Here is a 26,371-nt window from a genome sequence, read left to right on the forward strand (position 1 = left end):
TCTATGCATGTTGATGGTCATCCGATTTCAGTGTTTAAGGTAGGTAGGGCTCAAATTTGCAGTAACTATTGTGAGAAGCATTAACTATGCATTCTTCTCTTATTTCTTTGAACATACTTGTGGTTACTTATGCATTGTTGGGTCATTCTTCTTTAGTGTTTGGTTTGTGGGGAAATTTTGTGTTATTGTTACTTTGTAAATGTGTTGTTCTCTTCAATGCTTTTCAGTTGCATCTCAATTATTGTGTCTCTTACCATTTTTTGGAGCCGTTTTTTTGCTCAGTACCCCTATCTACCAATGTATGGAATGTCAGGTTCTTGGTGAATCTGAAATTGATCGATATGTAATGTTTCTATTTTAATGAATATTAAGTGATGCAATTTACAAAAGAAAAAAAATACTCTTTAGCAAATAATAAAATTTGCATGTTGACTATTGCAATAAATGCTGGAAAAATATATACAAGAGATAAAACTTAACTAAAATTTGATGCCGAAGTGTCACAGATGGGTGAAAATTAGCTTAGAAAAAGAATGCAAAATTAATTTTAGCATGATATCATTGATGAGTTAGTTCTATTAACTCATTATGGTATAATATTTGCATCAAGAGAGGTGCAATCCACAAACCAATATGAGTGTGATATGAGATTCCGTCAATATTGAATGTCAACTAGATGTATATATTATATATAGTTAAAAAAATTAAATGTATATATTATATAAAGAAATTGGAAAAAATAAATCTTATGGTTAAAACATTTCAAATAATCTTACTATTTCACATTTTAGTCCCTTTTCAAGTATATTTTTTTGCTCATTTTTTGTAAAAAATCCAACAAATATTTGTTCAAATTAGAGTTATGTAGATTACATAATCCAAGTTCCCAAAGAGATTTTTAAGGCATTAAGTCCATTTATACATTCAAAAATACAATTTAAACAATGAAAATTATCACATAGTGTGAGTTTGTGTGTGTGTGCCTATATATATATATATATATATATATATATATATATATATATATATATATAAGAAGGATTAACCACAAATCTATTAAGCACTAACTACTGATAGGAATTAAATCTCTCAATGTACAAACATTTTTTCAATTTTTACACTATGAAAGTGATTTGCACCTCAAAAAATTTGATCTCTCAATGTGTACTTATGCATTGGTACATAGTTTTTAGTTCCATTCAAATATTAGACTAAAGATATAATATAAACCATATAATAATACATTATTAATATTAATTTAATATGAGAAAGATTTTAACATAAATCCAATAAAAAGTTTAAATGTTAATTTCATATAATATTTCCTATAAATTAATTTAGAAAAGAAGTGAATATCTTGAAGTAATGTCCAATAAATTTTAATATATTCTTAAATTTACACATAATCATTTTATGTTTTATTTGTTGTACATCTAATAAGGTATACACCTTAACATAGATATGAAATCTCTAATAGATCTTGTGTATTTGTATTCACAAGTTATGTAAATTTAAGAATTCACTTTTAAACAAGCTAAAGTAAAGGTCGAATGTCAATGTAAATTGACGTTGCATTATAAAAGGAATATATGATTAAATCCAAAAGATGTCATTATCATGTAATAATGATTTTGTGAAATTGAGAAAAATAAATTTTATGCAATATTTGTTAGATATTGTAAAATTAAGGTAAAAAAGGGATTGTAAAAAACCATTTTTTAATGTGATAAATAATTTTTATTTTTTTAATTAGTTGATTGATTTATTTTTATTTTTAAAACGGCCTCGTGTCAAAGTGTTTGCTTTCAACCACATGGTCCAGATACTTCCCTTGAAGATTGTTGAATCATTTTGTTTTGAGTAATAGGATACTAAAATAAAAATATTTAACATTTTAGATAATTAAAAATAAAGAGGCAGGTAAGGGCTTTGTCTTTTGAACTTCAATGGAGCAAAGCCTGATTGATTTAAATACTCTTGAATATAAACTTGAACTTACAGTCAGCAGTTGAATCCAGGTTAAGCCCAAATTGCTTTATGATAGAATCTGTGTGAACTTGGAGCCAGCAGTTGAATACACGGTAGCCCCAAATTGTGTTGCCATGGAATCTGTGTCAGAACTATGACTTACATGTTTATAAGTGTAAGAACATTTAATTAAATGCACCAAACTTATGAACAAATTAATTTATTGTTAAAACTCTTTCACTATTCTCTGTTCGTTACCTTTCAGGCCAGCTCTTCGAAGCTTTTTAGCTTACAATAAAAAAAGTTCAAAGTGGTTGTTCTACTTTATACATCCACTTTACTATAGCAAACTCTTGCATCTATACACAGAACCTTGCGAAGGAAGGAAGAAAAGACTTATTTGATCTGAGCTAGTTCTTCGTCCTCAGTAGATTCTTTGTAAACTGCAATGTTGGTATAGGATCTAGAGCACAAAATATAGACAATGAAGTCAATTGATGTGAGGGCTGCTAATAACAGGTAGAAGCGATCCATATGCCCCTTGTTCAGATTGGCAGGTATCCAACCCGGTCTATCTTCCTTCTCTGTCACATATATTACGACTGTCACCAGCAAACTGCTCACATAATTGCCAAACGATATTGAGGTCATGCACAGGGCACTTCCAAAGCTTCGGAGTGCATCAGGGGCCTGACTATTGAAAAATTCTAGCTGACCCACATACATGAACACCTCCGAAGCACCGATCAGAGCGTACTGAGGAATCTGCCAGAAAATGCTGAGGGAGCTCGGACTGTCGGGTATGATTTTGTTGTCTACTTCTTTCAGCCGATAAATCTCAACTACAGCAGCAGCAACCATGGCGAGCATACCCACGATCAACCCCACTCCCATCCTCTGTAGCTCGGTGAAACCCTTTGGATTGCCTGTGACTTTATAACCAAAAGGAACTAACACCCGCCTGTATAAAGCTATCCACACAGCAACACTGAAAATATCAAACATGGACATTGCAGCAGGTGGGACATTGAAGCTACCCAAGGAGGTGTTCATTGCAGCACCCTGCTCCACAAACAAAGATGCCATTTGGGTGAACACCACTGAGTAAATGATTGTGCACAACCAGATGGGAAGCAACCTCAGGATGCATTTTACTTCTTCCACTTGAGTCACTGTGCAAAGTCTCCATCGACTACTTGCCTTCCCTTTCGCATCCACCGCGTCATTATCTGTTTCTATTGCCGCCTTGTCAAGGAACCTTACAAATTCAATATAATCCATCAGTATGGAAATAAGAGAAAAACCAGCATAAGGTACAATACTTATCATAGACACATAGAGGCGGTGAACTGAATAATGAGAGGAACAGAAAAGGTGCTTAAATTCCCTAGCATATTTAGATTGGGGTTACGCATATACAGACCTTAATCCTTCACTGTGCAGTATCTTTCGGCATCCGCTGATTGCACTTTCTGTACTGGGCAGCTCGTAAAGGTCCTTATGAGCATTTGATGGGCGTTTCAACCTCCATTTCAGAATCGCTGCCACAAATACTTGGGCGAAACGCGGCAGTGGGTTACCTCCAGGCATGCGATGTCGATAAGTGGGCGTTCCTGCTAGAAATAACAGCGTGGACAATCCCGCTGCTAAAGCAGACAACCAGAATCCTAATACCCACAAGCCATTGTTTTCAAAGTAGACCAGTATTGTGTTAGAGAAAAGAGAACCAAGATTAAGGGCAAGGTAGAACCAGCTGAAGAAAGCTATTTTGGAGGGTCTTTCTGTGTCATCTTCTTCATCAAATTGGTCTGCACCAAACGTCGCTATCGAGGGCTGGTATCCTCCGTTTCCTAAAGCCACAAGGTAGATTGATAAATAGAACACTCCAATCCCCATTGTTGATGGAGATTGGCAACTCAAGCTTCCGTCTCCACAGTTAGTAGGCTTCACTAAGATCAGCTGAGATGATAATGCCAAAAGCACCAAACCCTGTTTGCCAGAGAACATAATTTAGTCTCTACTTCTTCATAGATCAATACCATTAAATACTGTTAAGAGAATTTTAATAGTTTTTCAGGCTTACAAGAGAATGGGTGCAGCCAAAACAGCACTCAACCCCCTTAAATGCTTGACGTATCTGTCTGGAAATGTATCAGGCAGTTCTAGGCACATCAGTGAGCAAAAAGTTAAGAATTTGACTCACCACTACAAAAATGATGAGAAACAGAGTGCATGTCCGATAGCGTCCGAGGTATGAATCACTAACAAATGCCCCAAGAAGAGAAAAGATATAAACAGTTCCAGTCCACTTGCTCACATTATTTGCTGCCGATGCATTGCTCTGATGAAGCACTCTCGTCAAGAATAGAACCAGGTTTACACCCACCCCAAAGAACGCAAGCGTTGCCAATCCTTGATTAACTATTTTACATGGACAAGCAGTACAAGTAGTCAGAATACAGAATAATTAAACTCGTCTTTCAGCGATCTCACAATAACGAGTTATTTTTGTGGAGCAGAGTTCGAGATACCACACCATGTAGTTCACACTAAAAAATACACAGAGGTATGACGGTGGATAACCGCGGGTTTAGTTTGTGGGTATGTCCAGTAGCATACCAGCCAACAGAAAAGTTATAAGCTTAATTTAGCACAATAAATAATTGCCGATAAATATTTGGAAGTGACTGAACAAAACGGAAAGAGTTCAGACATACTTAATATTAATATTCCAGACTTCCAGCCACCAGTCCGGGCTCTGATAGCCTGCCGGCCGAACCTGTCAACGGTACCGTCTAGGGTATGCTCAACGTCATTCTCTTTCGTATGCGGACCATTGAAATCATTCCTTTTGTGCTCCTTTCCCTGCATATGATTAATGTAATAGGATTCCAATTATGCTCTGCATATGATTAATGTAATAGGATTCAAAGGTGTATTTAAATTGAGTAGTTGTATTAATGAGATTTTTTGGAAGTTTTTTAGTGGGTTTTTCTGGTTTAATTTTTTTAAAATATTGCAAGGATTTATTGAAATCACAAGTTTGATAGGTAACTCGTGCACAATCAAAGTGCCATAGGGGTTTTTGAGGGTGCTAATCTATATATACAATAAAAAAAATCAGTTTAAGTAATACAAGTAAAAATTTCAACTCAAAATTTTCCAAAGAATCGGACCCTGAAAGTCCCAAAAGTCCCTCTAAAAACAACTCCCATTTAAATTGGTCTATTATCTATCCATCCTTACTTGGTCTAACTATTTCACCTTTTTGGAGTTTTTATTGGAATTTGAAAAAACAATTATAGTTGCATCCTATTTTTGTTATTGTTTTTATTTTTAATTCATTTTTGAAAGATGCAATTTTTGACAATTTTGTAAATTTTAATTATTTAAAATTAATTTTCAATACAAAATAGATTTAGTCTCTTAAAAGCTTACTAATCATTTGAATTTTGCAAATTATATAATTGAAATTTGGGATTCCAAAAAATAACTATTAAATTTTCAATATAATTAACCAATAAAATAACCTAAAAAGACAAAAACATCTAAAAATAAGACTACACTTTTTCTGATTTGTTTTTCTCCAATAAATTAAAGTTTTATAACGTTTTAAAAAATACTAATAGAATTGAATCATCTTGACAAATTCCAAAAATTGGTTTTTTTGTATAAACAAAATTCTCATTGCAAAAGTAAAATTCTGATATAATTCTTACTAAATTTGTGATCAAATTTGTCTATAAAATTTAGGTTCGATATATTTTTTGTTAAATTTTTGGAATCAATTTTACTAGAAAATGAGTTGAAAGATATGAATACCTAGTATCCGAACAAAAAAGATTTTGACAACCTTGAGTGCCCTTTTCCAGAAGGCAAAGGATTTGATTTCTTATCATGTAAAATTACCTTGAGTGACTCTTATTCCAAAAATAGGATTTTATCGGCTGTCATACAACTTTACTTTTTAAGACTTATAAGTTTTTTTCTGAAGAGACAAGGTTTAGAATCAAAGGTGAAATAGAGTCTATATATTAATTGATTAATATTGACCGATTGTCATAAGTCATAAGGTTCAGGGGTATGCGTCACATCCCCTCGTGATTAATAACATGAATGAGAGTGTTTGGAGATCTCACCCTTTACCCAGTCACAGATTCATGTTATTAATGACTTTGGGGCTGTTTGCTACTTACACTATTTTTAGATATTAAAAAATAAAAATAAAAACAATTCGTATGTCATGTCATCTCGTAGAAAGGAAAGATTACCTTGACATAAGCATCCTTAGGTAATTTTCCCGTCTCCGAATTTTGACTTTCGGGTATGGTAACGTGACTGTTGAGCTGCTCCATTTTGATCTGGTTGGTGAAGATCTATAAACCTGAAAGTTAAACTCAGGCAATGTTATTGACCATCTCCCCTCCCAAAATCTGGTCGCATTAATTTCTCAGAAATAATTAAAGATCTATTGAACAAAACAATTAGTTATCGAAACGAAACATACAGAATTCAACGGACTTGAATAATAGACACTTGAAGCTTTCTAATTTAGTTTTATTGTTGTAAGTTGTGTCCGAAGAGGAGGGAGATGATCACAGACACTTTTAGGATTTTAATCCTTGAATAACTTGCTAATCTAAAACCCTACCGATGCAAACCTCGACTTTCTCTAGCATGTTAGAATTATCCCCAAATTCAAGAAGAGTATCAGTATAAAAAAATCGATCTTTAAAACTCTGTTCGAATCTGGGCCCAGTTCTCAGAAACTGAAGCAGATGCAGTTATATATAAATTACAGTATATGTTGAATTCCTACTGTTGTTTATCGTAAAAAGAGGCTACTGTGCCATGCAAAATAGTTCGCCTATTCTCTATGAGATACAGTTGCATATTCTTTCTTTGTCTTTTAACTTGTCAATCGGTGGAGCTACAAGTTCTCGGACGAACACCTCCTCCCTGAGTTTAACCCGATCGTAGGACAATGGTTGCTTCGAATTTTAGACGGTTTGCAATCTTTACTGGGGGATGGCGCGCTTGGACACGCAAGTCTAAGGGATTAATTGGGCTACCTACTCTAGAGTCTATAACAGGCCCGTAAACAGGGTGTTATGCCATTTTAACAATTGGCACAAAGACTTCATCCCGAATATGGAGCACTGTAATTAGCAATGAACTCGTTCAGGCTGTGAAGGCATTTTAGTGGAGAAATTTGTTATAAGAAAATAGCGTACGAAATTGAAGTCAGGCAGAAGAGATACTCTATGGGTGCTTGATTTAATTGGGGTGAGGCCACAATTTTTCTAGGATGGTGAAATTTTCGCTTGAATCTGGGGAATTTTTTTTATAAGAAATCCAAACTCCTGAGTGTTTGAATAGTTTTTTAACGGTGGAATTGATTCAGTACTCTCCAGAATCATTCAGCACCCAAAATCCTGAAACTTCACAACTTTAACCTGAGTTTCAGTAAATTTCTGTTGGTTTCTTCAAAATCCTGCAAAAGTTTCTATTATTTCCTGAGAAATTGTGACCTCGTTAGGCTACCATTTTATTTTCTTTTGATTTGCTAGCATGTCCATGATTTATGAGATTACTCTGTGTAGAAAAAATTGCAATCTAATTGGGATTCACTAGTCAGATGGAATTTTATGGGAAATTGTTAGTCACTAGGTGATTTGCCCATTAAATATTGTCCAAATTTTTCTTTTCCAGTCAACATTTTTTTGTTAAAATGATCTAAACAAACACTAGAGTTGCAGAAAATATCAAAATTTGATAAGTGTTTAAGATTTGAAATTCCTACCCTGCCACCCGTTCCAGTGAACATTTTTTTTTGGTTAAAAATGCTCTAAACAAACACTAGAGTTACAGAAAATATCAAAATTTAATAGGTTTTTAAGATTTGAAATTCCTACCCTGCCACCAATTAAACTAGAATCCCTGCCTAAAAAAATCTAAGCCATCAAAATCCTTCTAAATGTCACTCAACATAACCTACACCAACCTTCTTCCACGTTGATTAAGCCAACCTTTAGCAAGCCTACATTTCTTTCTTTCATATCCTTTCTCTAAGATTTACACCTCAACCAACCACCTTTAAAAGAAAATTAATAACTAAATAAAATAAAATCCTTCAAAGTCCAACCATACATGCTAACGGGACTTAACAGTGCTTGACTCATTTTAACGGACGCCGTCAATCCTTTTTCTCAGCATCGGATCGAAGCAGGCGCTGATAGTCTGTACAAACAGGAACATGATGGTTCCGTTGCACCGGTTAAGGAATAGCGTCGGTTCAGCGTAATACACAGGCAGACCGACCAAGAAAGTTATGCCGGGATTTAACGGTAAATTTCGAAATGGAGCAGTATTCCGATTGTAACAGTATTAAAAGTCTCAAAAGAACAACATAGCCTCTACACTTGTGAAAAGCAGACAGATTGAGATCAAGTCAGTAAAGTTTTAAAGGAAATAAGAAATTTATATTTCTCCCTGACCCAAAATACGCAACAAGGAGGGCTGTTCGTCATTCTAGTTTAGACAATCAAATATGTAAGCAAAAATCCTTCCCAGCAAGCCAGTCAAAAGTATTTGAGTGAGTGATTTATAAGGCGGAGTTGTTTCATCAAAAAAAGCCAGATTCAGAGCTATATATTACCAAAGATGTAAATCACCGATATAAAAAATTATCTCCGAAGGTGATTTTGAATTTTGAACTTTCCAAGCTGGACCTAATTATTTCTGACAGTAAGACAGAGATAAAACGCAGCGTCGCTTATAAAAGTAGTTTCAGAGCATATTACATATTTGTACAAATGCTGCAAAATGATATCTGGTTCAACTAAAATGACGATCAAGTAAAAATCAATAAGCAAATTGCTTTAGCGTGTAAGAGATTTCGACTGGAATACCAAAGAAGAAATAATGCAGAATTTACGAGCACCAGAATCCTAACAAACAATTCGTTTAAACTCGATTGCTTCACGCTGAAAATGAAAATAACTTCCTCAGAGATACGTTTTCATGCCAGAATTTTGCATCCAGTATGAAATATTCGGGAGAATATGAAAGAATACAGATACAGGTACAGCACATCTTAGGTGCTGAACCCGCTAGAGAAAGAACAATCTACGAATCTGCCCAAACAGTTAACCACCATCTAGCAGATCTGCAGACCATGTTATCTAAACACGGCAATGAGCTGCGCTTATATAAGCAATTGTTCATGGCTGGGGGCGGTGCATTATCACGTCTATGACGTAAGCTTACATCAGAGCCAGCTTACCCGAGAGAAAAGCAGACACGGTGGGGCGGCCTGGCGGGCCGGGCGCCATTCCGGTTGTGATGCCCTGCTTTTCTCCCGATTTCTGCACACTGTAAAATTGAAAGACGACAAATTGTAAAATGTGATTAGATCTGTCAATTTGAAATAGACTGCTCAGGACGGCCTTAGTCCTCACACGTGTCATTCAGTCATTTTCAGTCCTTGAAACGCATGATAAGCACATCACATCAGGAATCGTACCAGGGAAAAAGGATCGGCTGTTCAACTGCTTTGTGAACAAATTTCAGCCACAGCTGCATTGAATATTACATTGGATGTTACATTTCACTTGTTATACTATATTGAATAAGCATAAGAGCTAATTTAATAATGGAAATTTTAGAAATTTTGTCACGATCCTGATAAAATTGGGTAGAAATTTTTGAAAATTTGGTTATAGTAGTTAAATTTCAAGATTGTAATGTCCCAAAAAGAAATTTGTTAGTACTGAATCATTTTCCATCCTAAAAACGATTCAAATAATTTAACATTCTACTTTTTAAAAATATTTTTTTTACAGCATTCTAAAATAAAATCTGCCATCTAAATGAATTTGTAACGTCCTAAGAATCTTATGCTCCGTCCACCGGAAAATACTCGTGCAGTGATTATGTTACGATTTTTTTTAATGTAAGTTGCTTGCGGAATTTGAATATCTACGTGTAGGCTACTGGAATGGAATGCAAGATGGCTTGGAATTGATTATTTTCTTTTGCAGACGAAAGTGCGGAAGTGGGCTTTCGTCCGATAATCCTTTAACTTTACCAGAAAGTAAAGGTTGTCATCATTTTTGTTAATACTTGTGAGAGCAGAATCTGATAAATCACCCAATGAAATACACGTTTGACAAGCAACATCTTTCACTGTGACAAGGTTCCAGTTGTCTAAAAATAGTTGGTAAGAATTTCTAATCTGAAACACCTTTTAAATTTGATGGGTTATGTCATTTTAGTGTCTATTTTGATTATTTTAATTTAAAATGTTGAGGGTCATTGAAAAAAACAAAAAGCTTACTATATTTGACCAAAATTCCTTTGGCAATTGCGTTTGCGATTTCAGCAGTGTCTGGTGACTTGTCACTGTTAAAATTTAAATTCTCTCCAGGAGTGTATTGACATACAGCTGTGTGATAACTTTGTGGATGGGACAACTTATAACGCTTTTGATTTGATTTTTTTAAGCAGGACTTTCTACCGGTGGAATTTGAGAGTAAAGTGCCTGTGACGAAGCAATTTTCAAGTTTCACGGGCGAAACCAAAACGCAACATCGCTTATCAGATATGAAGTTTGATTTGAAATGTACATATATATTCAAGGTCCCCCAGATCTATCTGCACACTTATCACATATCAAATTTGATTTGAAATGCACAGATTCAGATCCCCAGATCGGTGAACGGGTTCGTCGGTAGGTAAGAAAAAAATGACACAATATGACTTTGTTGCCAGTGGCCGGGCAAAGGAGAGAATGCAACTCTCGGTAATTGCAACGTCACGCTAATCTGATGACTCGCATTACAGTACAGCAGTATACGACAAATTTTCATTGGGTTTTGGTGGTCTTTCTCTTTCTAATACATTTAGTACAGGATGGATTTTGATAGGCAAATTGAGGGTAGCCAGCCAGTGCATTGCCAATTAATTTTTTTTAATTTTCTTGGTATTAGGGTTGCAAATATTTCAGATATGAGATTCTTACTCAAATTATATACAAATTTTAATGTACATGAGGATTCTAATGACTTTTAATAGTTAGATTGTGCTCTATTATAATTGAGAATGACTTTTAATAGTTAGATTGTGTTCTATTATAATTGTTTTAGGTTTGTAAGTTTTTTTTGGTTGAATTTGTTAGAATAATTTTGATGGGTAGGTTTTTATGGAAATCATAAGTTTGATTAGTTAATTTTACAAAATTTATGTGTGTTTTAGAATGTTAAATTAAACCCAAAATAATATAATTTAACTAAAATTTGTTTAATAATGTTTTGAAATATAAAATAATTGAACAAAATGTTAAATTGCTATATTATTTATAATTCTCAATTTTATTATTCATTAATGTAAATAAATGTGTATTCTAAATATATTACAATGTTACTCGGAAAATAATACAAATTCCAATATGGTTTTGAAAAAATTTGACGATTTTTCTTTAAATATTGGTTACAGTTTTCAAACTTCAAAATTTTGGGTGTCTAGGGATAGGGATTGTTGATGGTGCTGAATTCATTGCTGTCATTAAATAAAAAATAATTTAAACACTCCCACATTCTGAAAAAAAAACCTTGATTCCAAAGTGTCCTAAAAAAAATTGTTGATAATGCTCTATTCATTTCTATCCTTAAATAAAAAAATATTTAAACACTAGCCAGTCCCACGTTCTGAAAAAAAATCCTGATTCCAAATAGAAATTTGCCATCCTCACAACAGGCAAAATTTTGATGTTTAGCCGACTTGTTAATCATTGCAATAATGAGTTATAAAAGTCGAAATGGCAAGTTAGGCGTTGTGGCTTTTTAATGGGTGCATTCTATTTAAGTTTTAGGATTTTGATGTTTAGCGAACTTGTTACTCACTGCAATAATGAGTTAAATTTTGATGTTTAGCCAACTTGGTAATCATTGCAATAATGGGTTATTAATGTCGAAATGGAAAGGGGTGCATTCTATTTAAGTTTCAGGATTTTGATGTTTAGCGAGCTTGTTCCTCACTGCACTAATGAGTTATTAAAGTCGAAATGGCAAGTTAGGTGTTGTGGTTTTTTAATGGGTGCATTCTATTTAAAATTTAGGGGATAAATTTAGTAAAAATTTAATTTTTTTTATTATAACGGATTTATAAAATTTGGTGGGTTTATTTAAATTTTATAAAAGTTAAATATTTTTAATATTTTTTATTTATTATTATAAATTTATTTTAATTTTATATTTGTTAAAATTGATAGAATTTTTTAAAATAAAACTATATTTTTTAATGTAAAATTTTAATAAAGTTTGTACTTTGATTGAATGAAGATGGATTCATGTTAGTTTTTAATAATTTGTTGAGGGTGTTGGATATCTCTAACATGTAACAGTTTTCCTATGTAAATTTCTAATTAGACCTCACACTATTGGATTAGGAGTCTTATTCGGAGTATTAGCCTGACCACCATAACACAAAGATTTGTCTTGGTTTCAATGAATAATATAAGAGATTATATACATGAACCTTGAATAAGCAAGTAAGTTGACATTGTAAAACACAATTGTGATGTATAAAAATAGACTTTCAAAAAGAGGGGAGACAAAAGTGAGCTTTTAGAATGAAGTAATAGTGCTAACCTAAGAGAGACACATGAAAGCACAGAAAGATTCATTAATTATCTAGTGAAATAGTTCGCATAGACACAATGAACATTAAACCACATACAACACACCTTCAACAAGATAAGTACCAAGGCCATCGAAATAGTTCAATTTCCTTAGTGCATATGAACGAAAGATATAGCAAGCATCTAAAGAACAGTACTAAGACATATACAATACATGCATGAAAATGTGTTGGCTCATCGAGCTTCAATTATAAGGTGAAAGATCCAAGTATACAATTACAATGGTGAGGCACTAATTCCAATAGTGGAACAATAAGTCTCTGCGTGCTTCTCCAAATAATAGTTTTGTCTCGTATGCTGAGTAGAGAAGCCAAAACCATCTCTCAAAGATTAAGCCTCCAAAAGCTTCTTCTATGAGTTATGAGGTTGCTTTTATAACAAGATGAATGACCTTTCATATCCTCATGTCTCTTAGACTTCCACCATGTCCTTTAGACTTTTCTATGTGACTTTCAGATTTCTCCTAAATACATTTTGTCCATATATGGCTAAATGACTCTTCATATTCCACATATGAGTCTTGGACTTCCACACATTACATTTTTGTCTTTTTCTTGAGAATACATCATTACACCCTCCATGATGATGTGGCATGACACATGGACATATATTTACCAATATGATGACACTTTTACAAGTTACAACTTGACAATGATGACATGGACTTCGTGATGAGGTGGCAATGCCAAGTTGTCTTCCTTGCTACTTCATCTTGAATTCTTGATCATAGATCTAATATATGCTTCATCTTCATGAAGGATCCACTTTGTTGCTTATCTTCACCCTCCAAAGGGTCTTGGGTCAGTATTGGAATTTTCTAAGTCATCATGAAATATTTTCTTTTTGTTTTAGTCCATGATTTGCTTCATGTCTCCATGATAACTCTCTTTTGTTCTTCTTCTTCGTGGGTGTTTCTTTATGCTTCCTCCTTGCTATCTTCTTTGAGAATTACCTTGTCATGCTAGGATGGTACTCCTGCTAATGAAAATCATCCATGAAAAAACAAAATCAGTCTTAAAAACATTTATTCTATCATTACCTAGCTCATGGAAATATCATCTCGTGATAGACCTATGAGAGGGTTAAATGAAGAAGGCTTGATTAGGAGGGTGCAGTCAAACTCATCAAGGCCCACAAGAGGCCTTCAACATGCAGTTGTATGCTCACGAAAGAGAGAGACCTCAAGGGCGCAGGTCTGAAGCATGAAGGAAAATCATTCGTTCTTTCAAGGTGCGCTCAAGCGCTCAAGGAACAAATGAGGGTGCAAGAGTGCACACTGAATGGACAAACGTGTCAAGCTTTGAGTGTTCATAGTGCACTCAAGAAGAACTAGGAGGGAACATTTCTTCGAGTCGAAGGAGTGGGCTCAAATGAAAGCTTTAGGTTTCGTGATTGTGTCATGTGCTCTTTAAGCGAAGGATGAAGGCTTTGTGCTTCAAGAGTGTGCCATGCGCTCAAAGTCATTAGGCTTCAAGAGTGTGTTATGTGCTTAAAGGCTTCAGACTTCGTGAGTGTTCCATGTGCTCAAAGGGAAGGATGAAGACTTCATGCTTTGTGAGTGTGCCATGCACCTTAAGAGTCCGTGCTTTGTGAGTGTGCCATGCACTTTTAAAGAGACAGAGGATCCTTCATTTTTCTGAAGTGCAATCAGGCTTGGGAGGGCACAATTTTCTCCAATAGTGGCTTCTTGACCATTTGGAGTGCACTTTTCATTGAGGGAGACTACAGGAAGGAGCCACTTGGAAAAAGGGTGGAAGGGGTCCATGATGTTAGATAGGAGTTCTCTATGTGTCATATAAGGTAGAGGTGATGAAAACTCAATGTAGTGAGTTAGTATAAGCAATAAGGGTTAAGTAAGCAAGAAGGATCAAGTGACTACCATTGGGAGGATCATAACGTGCAACAAACTTAGGGTGACCTTGAGAGGGACTTATTGCACCAATATTTGGGAGGAGGATTGCATAATTGAGGCCCATGGATAGGTTGAGCTCTGCACTTGGTAAGAGGGCTAATGGCTTCACAATTTACACTAGGGTAAAGGACCAAGAAGGGCTCCAAACTGGTTAAGTGTGGGATTGATAGAGTAAAAGAGAAAAGTTCATCCATACATGACTCATTATTGGATCACACACTTAAAACCATTAATACAATCGAGAATAATACATCGGACTCGTGAATAACCATCACACCTCAAAACTATAGAAATACGACACTTATTTATAATTGTGACTGTTGAAATGACACATTATGAAACTTAGAACCCAAGTGACAACAACTGTGATGATTATGACCAGAAAGGTGCACTAAGTTGTAGGAATGTGTCTGGAACATATTATAATGATATGTAAGACTGTATAATGAAGAAAAGTGCACCAGAGCTAACTTTGGTGACGTGCAGTGTGACAGAACGATCATTAAAAGTAATGTCCTCTTCAACAATTTCCTCCATTATTTTTTGATTTTCTTGCAAACAAGTACTAACCCAATTAGGTAGTTCAACGCTATTAACCTCCATGTCCACAAATTCTTCAATGCTCCCCATTTCAAGCACACTCTGGGATCTAAATTATTCAATCGTGTGAACTCTTTTTGGATTTACTCTATGAAGAGACTCTTTGTCATCCCCACCACCTCACCTGATAGCCCATCAGCGACCAGTTTTTCACTTCCAGTAGTTATTTTCCTTTTTTGGTTGGCAAATCAAATTTCACCAGTACTGCGTGCGTAAGATTGAGATTATCTTATAGGATTTGTGCCCCTTTTCTTATATCTTTCTCCCTTACCAGTGATCTCTTTTTTAGTGATTTATTTGGCATCTACTAGCATTTTTTGATCTCTTCTTAATACACTATGAATTTCCTCACTCTTCTCTTTACTTCTTAGAAACAAGTTTCCATACCTCATAGACTCAAGGTGTTCCATGAAAATTCTTCCTCTATCAAATCCTTTAATAACTTGAACTTCACTTAAGTTAAAAGAATCTAAAGACTTTGAAAAAATAGTATCATGAGTGGTATTCTTCACAACCACTTTTCCAATAGTAAACGTAGAATTTTCATTTTCTTTTTCTTTTTCTGTTCAAATATGGCTAGCCAACAATGATATGGCCTGTAGAATTCAACAAAAAAATACCTATATAGAACAAACATAGGAAAAATAAATGGCCTATCTTTAAAACTATAGGCTCATATAACCATAGTACATTCTCTTTCCTCATATTCCCCTTTTCTAAATAGGAAAGCCTACACCTCTACAGATATTCAAGAAGGATTTTGTCCAGTTACCATGCAATACACTTGCATTACAAGCACATATTCAATTAAACAAAAATTGAAAGAAGCTTCTTGCTTCCACAATATATGTTATGAAACCAGCTCACAAAAAGATAGAAAAGATAGATCAACGCCTTAAAATTCAGCCTTTTCGAGGGGGAAACCTCCTTTACATTACACAAATGAACACTTCTTGGATGATTCAAATGAAAAAACCTCCTTGCTATATATAGGAGTCTAAGGGGTCACAATATAACCAAGCTGACCTAACAATAATAATATAAAGGCACAAAAATAACAATAGAGGGATTCTATGGGGCACAATAATAACAATATGGGGAGAATAGGGGCACAACAATAATAATAAGGGATACAACGACAATAGTAATGGGGGAATCACTAGTATTATAGGGACCTAACATGCCCCTCTCCTTAAAAAAAGCTTTTTCCTCAACGCTTGAGTAGTTCTGGATGCTTCTGTATAAATTCTCATCCTCCCATGTGGAATTTTCAGCAGATAAGTTCTTCCACTTGATGAGATACTCCAAAATTGATCGATTTCATAGCTATAGAGTTCTTGTCTCTGCGACTGCTTCCGGTTCCAATATAACTTTTCCTTCCTCGTCAAGTTTTGGCAATATTGTTTGAACTGGGAGCTTTTCACCTATAACCTTCCTTAAACATGAAATATGGAAAATTGGGTGCACTTGAGAAGCTGCAGGAAGCTCCAATTTGTATGCCATAGTACCAATCTTTTGCAGCATCTTGTACGGACCATAATAGTTTGGTGATAATTTATTATCCTTCTTAGCTTGCTTGAGGGGCATTTGTTTATATGGTTGTAGCCATAGGAATACCCAGTCACCTACATCAAAACTTCTTTCGCTGCAATGTTGATCTGCCTGTTGTTTCATTCTATTTTGCGCCAACATGAGGTTATTCTTTAAGAGTTGGAGAACTTGTTGTTGATGCTCGATGTGATGTTCCACTGCTTGAACCTTATAATTTTCTCTTAAATATGATGTGATGGATAGTGGCTGATATCCATAAAGTGCCTAAATGGGGTCATTTTTGCTGCAGTATGGAAGGAAGTGTTATACCACCATTTAGCTAGAGGCAACCATTTGACCCATTGTGTCTATTTATGAGATACAAAGCAATGAAGATATCCTTCCAAACATTTGTTTACTATCTCAGTTTGCCCATCAGATTGAGGATGATAAGATGAGCTATGAGCTAACTGAGTACCAAGACAAGAAAATAATTTTGTCCAAAAGTTTCTAGTGAAAATGGGATCTCTGTCACTTACAATAATCTTTGGGTTTCCATGTAGCTTTTGAATTGTTTCCATAAATGTAGTAGAAACTGTACTAGCTTTAAATGGAAGTGATAATGCACAAAAGTGTGCATACTTGGTAAGTCTTTCAACTACCACCATGATCACACTCTTTCCTTCAGACTTGGGTAAACCTGTGATAAAATCCATTGAACCTCCTCCCAACATTGGCTTGGAATGGATAAAGGTTGTAATAGACCTGGGGCCTTAATTGTTTCAACTTTATTTTGTTGGCAAACCAAACATTCCGCTACAAACTTTTGAGTATCCGATTTATGGCCATCCCAAAAAAATTCCTTCTTAACCATGTGGTAAGTTTTTAAAAATCCTGAGTGCCCTCCTAAGGGAGAAGTGTGCAATTCCATAAGAATCTTTTGTTTGAGTTGGGAATTCTTACAGAGGTATAAGCGATCTTTGTACCATAACAAATCATTTTTCCAGCTAAATGTATCAGATGTATTGGAATCTTGTTGTACAAACTTTCAAATAAGTGCCCACACTTCTTTTTCATTCTTCCATTCCTCCCTCGCTTTGTTTATCCAATCTGGTTGGATAATAGAAATGGCGCACAACAATGCTTCCACATCCTCATCCTTTCTTGAGAGTGCATCTGCCACAACATTTTGCTTCCCTTTTTTGTATATGATTTCAAAGTCATAACCCAAAATCTTTGTAACCCAATTTTGTTGCTCTTCAGAGGATAGTCTTTGTTCTAAAAAGTATTTAAGGTTATAGCCTATCATGATCCGTTTTTACCTTGAAGTGTCTTCCCATTAGGTAGTGTCGCCATTTCTTAAGTGCATGTAGTATTGCCAACATTTCCTTCTCATAAATAGCTTTGTGTAAATACTTCCCTTGATTGGACAACTTTCAAAAGCAATGAGTCTTTCATCTTGCATTAAAACAACACCAATTCCATTTCCTGAAGCATCACATTCCATAATAAATGTTTTTTTGAAGTCCGGTGTAGCTAAGACCGGTTCTTGGCACATTGCCTCTTTAAGATGTTCGAAGGCCTTTGTTTCTTCTGGAGTCCATGAAAATGAATCTTTCTTCAATAATGTTGTTAGAGGTGCTGCTATTCTCCCATAATTCTTAACAAACTTGCGATAATACCCTGTCAACCCGAGAAATTCTCACAGATGCTTTATGGATGTGGGGATTTTCCATTCCTTAATGGATTTAGTTTTGCTAGGGTCTACCTTAACACCTTCATGAGATACAATATGACCCAGATATTCCACCTCTTGTACTCCAAAGAAACATTTGGAGCTTTTTGAATATAATTGTTTCTCCTCCAATAGTTGTAGCACCCTATAAACATGTTCAACATGATCCTTCCAAGACTTGCTGTAGATTAGTATATCATCCAAAAATATTAACACAAATTTTCTAAGGCAGGGTTTGAAAATGGAATTCATCAAACCTTGAAATGTAGAAGGTGCATTTGTAAGGCCAAAAGGCATGACCAAAAATTCATAATGACCCTCATGAGTTATAAATGTTGTTTTCGGAATGTCTTTAGTCTTCATTCTGATTTGATGATATTCTAAACGAAGATCCAACTTGGTGAAGTAAATTGATCCATGCAATTCATCCAATAATTCATCAATGACAGGAATGGGAAATTTATCTTTAATAGTGAGCTTGTTGAGCTCCCTATAATCTAGACACATGCGCCATGATCCATCCTTCTTGTGCACCAATACTACTGGAGGAAAGAAAGAGCTTTGACTAGGTTGAATTGTACTAGCCTCTAGCATTTCTGCAACCATACGTTCAATTTCACTCTTTTGGGCATAAGGATATCTATACGGCCTGATGTTTGGAGGAACACTTCCTGGAATCAAATGAATAGCATGATCATGATTACGAATAGGTGGGAGACATTTGGGAAAATACCTTGGAATGATTGTCCAAGACTTTTTGGAGATCTGGAGAAATAGATGATTTCGATGTGGAAACATCTAGCGAACATAATTGTGCAATTTCACCTCGTTGTTCCTTGTTTAGAAGCTTTGTTATACCGTTAGAGCTGATTATCTTTCCCTGTTTCCCTATAATACCCCTTAATTCAACTTCCTTTCCTTCTGCAGAAAATTTCATGAAAAGTTCTGGAAAATTAAAAGCTATTGTACCTAAGGGTTGTAGCCATTAGACACCTAGTACAACATCAGCACCTCCCATTGGAATGGAAAGCATTGGGCTATTCAATAGATATTCTCCCATTGATAGCTTGATATTATGGCACTTTCCAGAGCAATTTATGGTTCCTCCACTTGCAACCATTGACACTCTGGTGCTGGATATAGGAAGCAATTCAATTCTTTTGCTATCTTATAATGAATAAAATTGTGGGTACTTCCTAAATCAATCAACACTATTACCTTTTTCTTCTTGATATGTCCTTCTATCTTGATAGTTTGAGGAGTGGTAATTATAGCCAATGCATTACAAGATATTGTCGGATTCATTTCTTGTTTATCTAGGGTTTGTTCCTGGATTATATCCTCTTCTTTTGACATTTCTTGTTCCTTTTCTTCCTCCTCTTCACAATCTATCTAGAATAATTTCTTCTCAGCACATTTGTGAACTTTAGTGTATTTGCTATCACAACTGTAACAAAGCCCTTTTGCTCTTTTTTCTTCCAATTGTTGTGGTGTCAACCTTATAGGTTGTGGAGGGCTAGGGGCAACAACACTTCCATCTTTATTGCTGTGAGTGGTAGGCTTCCTGGTTGCCATAATTTTTCTTTCCATTTTTCTTGCTAACTTGAATACCTTCTCCAATGAATCAGGTTCCCAAAGGAAAACCTCATGTTGGACATTATTCTTTAAAGTCCCTATGAACACATCAATCCTATGCTCCTCTGGAATATCTTTTACCCTTATGTTCAATTTTTGGAAGTCCTCAATGTGCTCCATCATTGGAACCTTTTGTTTGAGACTTATTAGTTGGCTAAAAAAGTTGTTGCTTTATCAATCCTCATAATGTGCTGTCATTTCTTCCGTAAAAATTGCCCAAGTGACAATTTGTTTACGAGAGCAAAGCCATCGATACAATACAAATTGTTTTGGTTCCAAATATAAAGTTGCAATACATACCTTTTGTGTGTTTTGCACATTATGGAGGTTGAAAAATTGCTCCATCTATAGTATCCATGTTGCGGGATCCTTGCCATCAAACTTACTCATATCGATTTTTGGAATATGGTGGGTCTTCAATCCAACATTAGAGTCTATGAAATCATGATTAACATTTCTTTTGTTCTCATCATGAGTTTCCTTTACTACCCTTTCACCATTAGTGACCATTTCTTGTAGCAACTTATTCAAATTTACCTTCAATTCTTCCATCTTATCGCCCATGCCATTCATCTTAGCTTCCATCTTAGTGTCCATTCCCTTCATCTTAGCATCCATGCCATCCATATTAGCTTCCATGCCATTGATATTAACTTGCATGCCATTCATATTAGCTTCCACGCCATTCATCTTGTCTTCGTTTACCTTTAGTGAGAGTGAAATTTGTTGTACTTGGTCTTGTAATTTTGATATACCATGTTGCATTTCTTCCTCTTCTTCACGAGTCATGCTAGAGCTTTCAGGTTTCTTACTAGGTGTTTCCATTTTCTTTCTTTGAGGCATTAATTAATGCTAATAATTCTTCCCTATTCGCTTTGAATTCCTTCAAACTAATTTTTCAAACCAAGCTTATGCAAAAATTTAAAAAAATCTACACACCTTTTTTCACTTTGTAGGAGCTCGATATTGCATCTGATGTATCTCTGTAATTTCAAATCTTTCGGTTCTAAAATTGTGACCGATGGTATCCCTCTACGTCCTCTTTCCAATTCCACTAGTCTGATCGAATTTAGATTCTCCAAGAAGGAGTTATGCACAATCTCCCAAGATGACCTGATTATATACCTTTTCAGAAGAGCAAACTTGTATGAAGTGCCACGTGTCACTGTTTTGACCTTAGGACCTGAATGATAGACACAAGAAAGTACAGTCCATCCTCTTTCTGTAACTTCTTACGAAATTTCAATCTGATGCTCAAAACAAAAGCTATGACGATTTTCCCCAAGTCACCTGTTTGGAATGTAATTCAAAAGGTTGCAAAAAGGCCAACTTCCTCAGATCATATCTATGCAAATATAGTGCGAAAAGCTCTGAAATTCGAACCCGAGGTTTAGAACGATTTCAACCCAAATGGTTTTTTCTTTTAGCATCTGAAATGTTGCAGAAAAAAGTTATAGCAAAAATTCGACGATGACCTGTTTGGAGCAGCGAAACCCTAAAATCCAAAGCTTTGATACCAAATGTTATGAAACCAGCTCACAAAAAGATAGAAAAGATAGATCAACGCCTTATAATTCAGCCTCTTCGAGGGGGAAACCTCCTTTACATTACAAAAATGAAAAATTCGTGGATGATTCAAATAAAAAAACCTCCTTTCTATATATAGGAGTCTAAGGGGTCACAATATAACTAAGTTGACCTAACAATTATAATATAAAGGCACAAAAATAACAATAGAGGGATTGTATGGGGCATAATAATAACAATATGGGGACAATAGGGCCACAATAATAATAATAAGGGATACAACGGCAATAATAATGGGGGAATCACTACTATTATAGGGACCTAACAATATAGGATACCAGAATTGCATTGGTTCCTCGTGAAAGTTGAATCTAGGATTATAGGGTAAGCCATCAAACACATGCCTTGACACAAGAAGTGTTATAAGATATGCCATCATAAAGAATCCATTGTTCTTGGGTAATTTATGTAACTAAAAAAATAATTCATTCGAAATGACATCAACCCAATAAAAAATACAATTATTTTTGTATGTCTCATAAAACACATAAAAAATTCATTTCGAAACATGTGTTGTACATTCTAGCCCTACTACATCGAAAAAGAGGCAACAGAAATCCATAAATGGTTGCCTAAACAAATAAATTTCTATAAGAGAAAGATCGAAAGGAACCTTAGAAGTTGGAGAAATGAATTCCCTCGCAGTGTCAATTTCGCATCCTTCTAGCACCAAGAAATTGTTCGCAACAAGAAATTCTAAACACTTGTTTATTTCCATAACTTGAATAACCATATGAATGCATTGGGATTCAGAGGATCCTTTATTTCTCCTATTTTAATTTCCCTCTTTCTTAACTCAAAATTATTTCCACAAAGTTAAATAATTCTTCTAAAATCAAAGACCTTTGGAACACACCCAACATTCGTTAATTCAGTACTCCAAAAATTCTTACTTGTTTTCTCTTCTGTTGATAGATTTACATATCATACATTCTCAACCAGTCAAAGCTATCATCGATCTTAGTAAGTGAGTTAACTGTATCTCTGCAAATAGCTTCTTTCCTTTGCCTGCTAACATTTTGGTTTGCAACAAAAAAAAAAAATCCCGTCAACAGAAAACGTATTCAAATCCCATTTCACTTTTACAATTCTTTGTTTTATTCACAAACACTGGTTGTTACTATTACTCATGTGAAACCATTCCACATGGCACTCTAAATAAATATCAATAAAAATACCAATGGAAACTTTTATGGACAACAATAAGAAAAAAATTAGAAATTCCAAAATCATCATGTCTGTCTACTTTGCATTTTTCTCCTACTTCAAGATCATTGATATACGTGTCCTAAGGAAATAAATTTACGATATAAAATAATAGACGTTGTCTACTAAGGCGGTAGATTTTCCCACACAACCAAAAATCACCACAATGCAGCTTTTTTTTTCATTTTTATAATAAAACCTAACAACAAAAGTGTTTGAATCATGTTTTGTGATAGTGAAAATGGATTGAGGATGATGAAAAACACCATCAGCAATTTTTCCCATACTACCAAAAATCGCAGCAAACTGGTTTTATTTTATTTTTGCAATAAAAAACAAACACCATGACTGTTGACACCTAATTGACACCTAATATCATGAAAGTTGACAACTATAACCTCGAGTTACAAAAAAATTCACCATATTTTATCAGGAACGTGATTTACCTTATTTTTCCAGTAAAATTTGAAGAATTGTAAAACTATCAATAATAGCTACAAATAGTAAATTGCACAAGTACATTTGCAAATAAATATTATGCCAACGCTTACTCAAATGATTAATCAACTTGATACCATATGTCCAAACCAAATTTGATTTATGAATAACTTGACACACCTATTTCTCGCAAAATTCGACACGCAGTTTCGATGCAATGGGAACCTTAGTTTGCACAAACATATTTAATTTTAAACTCTTTGATTTTTGCGGATGTGAAAATAATTTAACTACTGAAATTTCACAGCTATAACTTCGATGTACAAAAAATGTCTTCCATATTTTATTAGGAATGTGCCAAAATTTCCATTTTTTTTTGGTCAAATTTGAAGACTCGTAAAACTATTAATAATAGATGCAAATACTAAAGTTACCTTCTCCATGAAAAAACGACTTGAAATTTCATCCCCATTACTTTGTAAAACCAAACCAAATTTGGTTTATGAATGACTTGACACACCCATTTCTCGCAAAATTCGACGTGCAGTTTCGATGCAATGGGAACCTTATTCTACAAAAACGGATTTAATTTCAAACTCTTTGATATTTGCAGATGCGAAAATAATTTAATTACTAAAAACATAAACTTTAATTTCTAATGTAACAAGAACAACTGCAAAAAGTAATTTGTAAAGTACAAGTAATGAATATTTTGTCAATTAAATACTTATTATTACTATGCAATACTAGATTAAGTGTCCTTTTAGTGGATCCCAGCAAGTATTTCTCTGTGATAAAACATATATGTGGCACTAAGATGGGAACCATTGATACCTTGTGTGTATTGGTATATTGAATAAAGATGTGCACATGTACGTACGCGATAAATTGAGTGTTTTTTTGTTAATAATAGAACATACATCAAAACAATTAAAAATCAATAAAAAACCAATGAATTCTACCAAACTACACAAGTCAAGCTACATAAACTAACAATATGTCATATACTTCCAACATAACAAAAATACATATATTATTACCTACGTCAAAACTGCTACACACGACACGCTAAATAATTAGCAATTGAATAAAAAAAGTTAATTACAATCCACTAATTTAGTATCAGTGTCATACGTGTCAAAGAAAATTAAATTCACCACACAAAACAAGTTCGAACTAACTATAATCATGATAATCGTCTAAGAAACTGCCAAATGCCAACAAGAAATAGGCAAAGGTGAATCGGTTTAAAAGCTTGCAATATTGTAGAGCTTCTGTATTTTTGCACTACTACGATCATCCACAATTTAATAGGAATTCCATTGAGACACCATCGAATATGCAATCTCATCTCTTAGATGAATTTTACAAGGAGAAAACGCTACACAATCCGCTACTCAAAATACATAAACTATTATAAAAGGAACCTATTAATATCAGAGAATAGCTTCTTTCCTTCCTCTGTCAACAATTTCAAAATGTTGGTCGACTCATTTCCCTATAATTCACTACTTGTATGACATAAGATATTTGTATCAGAGATAAAGATAACATCTAGTTCTCTCTATCATTCGAATATTTGTCCCATCATTAGTATTTATTAGTATTATTACTATTTGTATTATTAATTCACAAATCTAACAATCATCATGAAGTGAGTTATTTTTCTATCACTGCAAATAGTGTTTTTCCCTCGCTATACTAGCTATTTCAAATGTTTGTAGACTCGTTTCCCTAGAAATCACCACCTGGCACTATTTTGCGTCTGAAACACATTACAAAGATAAATTTACCTTCCAGTTTTCTTATTGTCTTGATGTTGTCCTTTGATTAGTAGAAAACATGCTTGTAGGCAAATAAAAGTCCTCTTGGCATTAAATTCACTAACTACACACCTTATCACACATTCATAAAACCATAGAAGAACTAAAGCATCAAATCTAGAGACATGATTTTTGTATATTTTCAACATAACACAAACGCATATGTGCGAAACTGTAGAGAAAATCCATTTTTGCCAAAAATCTCTCAAGATTTCATTGTACAAACCTATGCACTTCGCACAATATCTTACACACATGATTTTCACAGCATTAGAATGTTAATACTAATGTATACTTTCAAATAACACAAATGTATATGTACTCTAAAGCTAAATAAGCAATTAAAAGATCCATTTGCACTTCTGTCATTTTGGTCAAATCCTGCACAACCCTCATTCCGCATATGCATTTGTTCTTTGGATAACCACCACACATGCACAACCACCTCCCCATAGCTTCGTCTACACAACTACTTCCACACTCAACAACGCCCTTCAATTAGTCATTAAAATTTGAAGCCTATATTAATAAATGTGGGTCCCGTATATCGTTGGCAAGAAGTATTCGTTGTGAAATATGTTCCTAAATAGTAATTAAAGAAGAGATTTATATATATATTATTTAATAAACATTGGACAAATCTTTGAACACAGTGAAAGCTATGCCATGCATTTTTTCTTTACACATCCTTCCTCCAAACAACACAGTCCATTGTGTGCAAAACGATTTCAAGCTTTCATTGCATGAACCTCTGCACTCAAGATTAATAATAAAATAAGAACTACTCTTGTGCACAATCTACTAATATCAAAACACATTTCAATTAAAAGATCCCTCTGCACTTCCCTCATTCTGCACAAATTTCGCACATGCATTTGTTCTCTGTATAACCTTCGAAAACGCATAACTACTTCCACACTCAATAACATCCTTTGGTTAGTCATTGACATTCAAAACTGATATTAATTAATGAGCATACGTTGTGAAGTACATTTCTAAATAAGAATTCAAAAATAGATTTGTATATTTATTATTTTAATAAACTTTGTAAAAAACTTTTGGATAACTCTACACACGCACAACCACCTTGACATAACTTCTTTCACACAACTACTTATGCAGTCAATAATGCCTTTTGGTCAATCATTGACACTCAAAACTAATATTAGTTAATGTCATACATTGTGAAATACGTTCCTAAATAAGAATTAAAAAAGATATTTATATATTTATTATTT

At 34.4% G+C, this 26,371-nt stretch overlaps 1 protein-coding gene across 1 annotated transcript; it reads right to left on the bottom strand.

Moving 5' to 3' along the window:
* Nucleotides 1-1,962: 1,962 nt before the first annotated feature.
* On the bottom strand, nucleotides 1,963-9,140 carry LOC149229176 (protein NRT1/ PTR FAMILY 7.2-like). The gene is made up of 6 exons (XM_089378516.1): nucleotides 8,880-9,140; nucleotides 6,240-6,352; nucleotides 4,686-4,833; nucleotides 4,172-4,389; nucleotides 3,392-3,957; nucleotides 1,963-3,226 (listed from the first exon to the last, which is right to left on the bottom strand). Exons 2-6 carry the CDS (start codon nucleotides 6,321-6,323, stop codon nucleotides 2,365-2,367), a joined length of 1,878 nt encoding a protein of 625 aa, XP_089234642.1. The 5' UTR covers nucleotides 6,324-6,352; nucleotides 8,880-9,140; the 3' UTR covers nucleotides 1,963-2,364.
* Nucleotides 9,141-26,371: the final 17,231 nt, after the last annotated feature.

This window comes from Pinus tabuliformis, chromosome J, assembly GCF_031772625.1.
Source record: "Pinus tabuliformis cultivar Carrire ecotype Pingquan chromosome J, CPIR1, whole genome shotgun sequence".
NCBI classification, from domain to species: Eukaryota; Viridiplantae; Streptophyta; class Pinopsida; order Pinales; family Pinaceae; genus Pinus; species Pinus tabuliformis.

What these genes read in the sequence shown, in the direction of transcription:
- LOC149229176 (XM_089378516.1), bottom strand. Translation starts at nt 6,323, where the DNA reads ATGGAGCAGCTCAACAGTCACGTTACCATACCCGAAAGTCAAAATTCG. An exon ending in GTCTGGAATATTAATATTAA is followed by an intron (nt 4,390 to 4,685) that starts GTATGTCTGAAC and finishes CATGTAAAATAG; the next exon opens with TTAATCAAGGATTGGCAACG. An exon ending in CTGCACAGTGAAGGATTAAG is followed by an intron (nt 3,227 to 3,391) that starts GTCTGTATATGC and finishes TGAATTTGTAAG; the next exon opens with GTTCCTTGACAAGGCGGCAA.